The sequence below is a fragment of the Gobio gobio genome (assembly GCF_949357685.1).
Source record: "Gobio gobio genome assembly, chromosome: 5".
Classification (NCBI taxonomy): Eukaryota; Metazoa; Chordata; class Actinopteri; order Cypriniformes; family Gobionidae; genus Gobio; species Gobio gobio.
In genome coordinates, this window is record NC_137101.1 from 593,531 (window position 1) to 598,530 (window position 5,000).

The window sequence follows — 5,000 nt, forward strand, 5'->3', positions numbered from 1 at the left end:
CGGCATGGTGAGCGCGGTTCTGTTCGAGACGCTGATGGACCTGGTGGGCGCTCAGAGGTTCTCCAGCGCCGTGGGTCTCACCACCATTGTGGAGTGCTGTCCGGTGCTCATCGGGCCGCCGCTGGCAGGTGAAGACATACCAGACATTTCACATTTAGCAGACGGGGCGATATGACCACAGTAAACCATAACGATAGGCTAATTATCATGATATAGTTATTTTTGCTTTTAATAAGGATTTTATGATGTTTTTTTGTTCAAGTTCAGGCTCTGAGCTGCTTTGAACCGCCTTTGAATCGCTCTGAGCCGCTCTGAACCGCCTTTGAACCGTTCTGAGCCAACCTGAACCGTTCAGAACCATTCAGAGTCACTTTGAACCGCCTTTGAATCACTCTGAGCCGCTTTGAACCGCTCTGAGCCGCTTTGAACCGTTCTGAGCCGCTTTGAACCGCTCTGAGCCGCTTTGAACCGTTCTGAGCCGCTTTGAACCACTCTGAGCCGCTTTGAACCGTTCTGAGCCGCTTTGAACCGCTCTGAGCCGCTTTGAACCGTTCTGAGCCGTTTTGAACCGATCTGAACCGCTCTGAGCCTCTTTGAACCGCTCTGAACCCGTCTGAGCCGCTTTGAACCGATCTGAGCTGTTCTGAACCGTACTGAGCCGCTTTGAACCGCCTTTGAACCAACTTAGCAACTTTGTTGGTTGCAATGCAATTTCCCATTGCCAACGACCTAAGTTGCTAACAGGTTAGCAACTATGGTTTTGGGAAACGCACCCCTGAGCCGTTTTGAACCGCTCTGAACTGATCTGAACCGCCTTTGAATCGCTCTGAGACGATTTGAACCGTTTTGAACCGCTCTGAGCCGCTTTGAACCGTTCTGAACCACTCTGAGCTGCTTTGAACCGTTCCGAACCGTTCTGAGCTACTTTGAACCGCCTTTGAACTGCTCTGAGCCGCTTTGAACCGTTCTGAACCACTCTGAGCTGCTTTGAACCGTTCCGAACCGTTCTGAGCCGCTTTGAACCGCCTTTGAACTGCTCTGAGCCGCTTTGAACCGCCTTTGAATCGCTCTGAGCCGCTTTGAACCGCCTTTGAATCGCTCTGAGCCGCTTTGAACTGCTCTGAGCTGCTTTGAACTGCCTTTGAACTGCTCTGAGCCGATTTGAATCGCTCTGAGCCGCTTTGAACCGCATTTGAATCGCTCTGAGCCGCTTTGAACCACATTTGAATCGCTCTGAGCCACTTTGAACCGCATTTGAATCGCTCTGAGCCGATTTGAACCGCATTTGAATCGCTCTGAGCCGCTTTGAACCGCATTTGAATCACTCTGAGTCGCTTTGAACCGCCTTTGAATCGCTCTGAGCCGCTTTGAACCGCCTTTGAATCGCTCTGAGCCGCTTTGAACCGCCTTTGAACTGCTCTGAGCCGCTTTGAACCGCCTTTGAATCGCTCTGAGCCACTTTGAACCACCTTTGAATCGCTCTGAGCCGCTTTGAACCGCCTTTGAATCGCTCTGAGCCGCTTTGAACCGCCTTTGAACTGCTCTGAGCCGCTTTGAACCGCCTTTGAATCGCTCTGAGCCGCTTTGAACCGCGCTGAGCCGCTCTGAACCGCTCTGAGCCGCTCTGAACCGATCTGAGCCGCTTTGAACCGATCTGAGCCTCTTTGAACCGCTCTGAGCCGCTTTGAACCGATCTGAGCCGCCTCTGTACCGCTATGAAATAATGCGCTGTCTAATCCGCATCTTGATATGCCACACCTGTGAGGCGGATGGATTATCTCAGCAAAGGAGAAGTGCTCACTAACACAGATTTGTGAACTATATTTGAGAAATAGGCCTTTTGTGAGCCGCTCTGAACCGCTCTGAGCTGCTTTGAACCGTTCTGAACCGCCTATGAATCGCTCTGAGCCGCTTTGAACCGCCTTTGAACTGCTCTGAGCCGCTTTGAACCGCCTTTGAATCGCTCTGAGCCGCTTTGAACCGCCTTTGAATCGCTCTGAGCCGCTTTGAACCGCTCTGAGCCGCTTTGAACCGCCTTTGAATCGCTCTGAGCCGCTTTGAACCGCCTTTGAATCGCTCTGAGCTGCTTTGAACCGCCTTTGAACTGCTCTGAGCCGCTTTGAACCGCCTTTGAATCGCTCTGAGCCGCTTTGAACCGCGCTGAGCCGCTCTGAACCGATCTGAGCCGCTTTGAACCGATCTGAGCCTCTTTGAACCGCTCTGAGCCGCTTTGAACCGATCTGAGCCGTTCTGAACCGCCATGAGCCGCTTTGAACCGCCTCTGTACCGCTATGAAATAATGCGCTGTCTAATCCGCATCTTGATATGCCACACCTGTGAGGCGGATGGATTATCTCAGCAAAGGAGAAGTGCTCACTAACACAGATTTGTGAACTATATTTGAGAAATAGGCCTTTTGTGAACCAATCTGAACCGCTCTGAGCTGCTTTGAACCGCTCTGAACCGCCTATGAATCGCTCTGAGCCGCTTTGAACCGCCTTTGAACCGCTCTGAACCGCCTATGAATCGCTCTGAGCCGCTTTGAACCGCGAGGTGGATGGATTATCTCGGCAAAGGAGAAGTGCTCACTAACACAGATTAGTGAGTGATATTTGAGAAATAGGCCTTTTGTGTATATAGAAAAAGTAGATCTTTGAGTTCAGCTCATGAAAAAGGGGGGCAAAAACAAAAGTATTGCATTTGTAATTTAGTTCAGTGTGTAATGCGTGAGTCTGACACATGCCATTTGATCCGCAGGGAAACTAGTGGACATCACGAAGAACTACAAGTACATGTACCTGTGCTGCGGAGCGGTGGTGGTGTTCGCCAGCATCTGGCTCTTCATCGGGAACTTCATCAACTACCGGCTTCTGGACCGCGAGCGCAAGCGCGAGGAGATGTACAAGCGGGCCGAGCAGGAGGAGCAGACGGGGACCCTCGCGGACCCTCAGGCGGAGCAGCAGCTCTGTGGGAGTAAAGACGGAGTCATGCAGTGCGAAACCAACATCTGAGCGCCTATGCAAACTCCTGAAGACACTGCCAAAGTTAGACAGATCTCCGGCTAAACGCGCACTTTCATAGGCTTCGTGTCGCCCGTTTCTCACGGCTCAGGTTCAGCTGAGTCCGTTTTATCCGTTCACACACACGAATCGGTGTATAAATCGGATCTGATGTTGCTGAATGTATGCTTTAGAGCCTTATGAGTCTGGGGATTATAACTGATCGTTATCACCAAATCTAGAAGCAATATGATTTCCATCAGAAGTCCTCAGGGGAGGTAAACACAGCAAACACACGGACAGAGAGTGCCATCATAAACACTCTTTAACCAATGATGTATGGCCTTAAATATGATTATTCCACTATGAACTGTGAACTATATTTAAAGTATTTACCAGGCTAGATGCTGTATGATTTACTGTATGAAATGTATCTTCATATCTCATAGTTCTGCTTTTCTTTTATCCCCGTTTTTAAGAATGTATTAATGGAAATAACTCACGAGACGTCCATGAGCACCGGAGGTATTAATAATGATCATTAAATTATCTTTACTGTAGTACTACGTATGTTTTGCTATTTAAAGTGTGTAAATAACTAACAACACTAATCACATTTATTTAATTATGTGGTTATTGTATTGTTTTTTGTATCATTTGTTCGTCAAAAACAGACCAAACTGCCACTAAAACACTCATGATTATTATTTGTATTATTAACTTCATGCATTTTTTTTTGTAATTGTTCAAATTAGCCAAAAAGGTGTAATCAGTGGATCTTTAACCTCTCATGTATTCACTTTTGTTCATAAGTTTGAAATTAAACCACAACATTTGGAAGATGTCCTGTCACTTCTCTCTTCAACACGAATCAAACGAGGATTTCTCTCCCGCGAGTCAAACTGTAATCGATTCAGTGCTTCTTTAGAGCAGATACACGACGATTGGTCGTCGTATTACCACACAACCGTTTAATACACAACAAGTGTGACTTACAGAGACTTTGTTTGACCTAACATCCACCTCAGAAAGAAGCGCCGCGCGAAAACACGGCGGAATGAATCACGTGTTGTCGAATGAATCGGTTGAGTCGATGATTCAGATGAATCGCTCATTTGTCGCCTTACGTGATACACGCTTTATCATAGCGAATGAACCAGTAACTATCATAACACATACTCGCTTTACCTGAATGCAGATTCATTATTTTTCTTGTGATTTTAAAGACAAATGGGCCATTTCTGCCATAAAATAAATAAAATAATCCTATTATGCCTACAAAGTCATAAAAATGATATAAAAAGACAGAATTATGGCGTACTAAATCGAAATGATGACATAATTATGAGGTAAAATGTCAACATTATAACTTGAGTCATATTTAATGCCATAATTTCGACTTTTTATATAATAATTATGACTTTGTAGGCATAATAGGATTTTTTAATTATTCATAATTATGATATTAAAAAAAATCGAAATTATGACATTTAAAAATGACTCAAGACGTGGGAAGTTATAATGTTGACATTTTACCTCATAATCATGTCATCATTTCGATTTAGTATGCCATAATTTTGACTTTTTGTATCATAATTATGACTTAAACTTTTAAGTAAGGCACAATTGTATAGATTGCAATATGTCAGATTTTTGGATTAAAATATCCAAAAATCACCAGAACAGTGTTGTATATTTTTGTTGGCTTGTGGACTCACATTATCCCAAATGTTTCCAGGAATTCAGAGAAATAAGCGATAACTTTAACACACATGTGTGTGATATGATAAAACAGCGCTGCGTTACACACACACACACACACACACACACACACACACACACACACACACACACGAGCGGAAGAAGCGGAAGCGCTCAAGAGTCAAGAGACACCTTTGTTTTGAATTAGAGCGAAAAATTACATATTGTGCCTTTCATAAACAAAACTGCATGCGTCTCGCGGAAGAACATTATAGCCGGAGCTACTTTTCTGTGTTTGCG

The 5,000-nt window shown here is 45.3% G+C and overlaps 1 protein-coding gene across 2 annotated transcripts in view; it reads left to right on the forward strand.

The window, feature by feature from the left end:
* LOC307126985 (monocarboxylate transporter 2) overlaps positions 1-4,242 on the forward strand; it is a 17,562-nt gene extending 13,320 nt beyond the window's left edge. For both annotated transcript variants that reach the window (XM_079817899.1, XM_079817900.1), the window contains 2 exons: positions 1-128; positions 2,758-4,242. The exon at positions 1-128 is cut by the window's left edge and continues 670 nt beyond it. In XM_079817899.1, coding sequence (XP_079674025.1) covers positions 1-128; positions 2,758-3,011 — 382 coding nt within the window. In that variant the 3' untranslated portion in view covers positions 3,012-4,242. The remainder of the gene's footprint in view (positions 129-2,757) is intronic.
* The last annotated feature ends 758 nt before the right edge of the window (positions 4,243-5,000 follow it).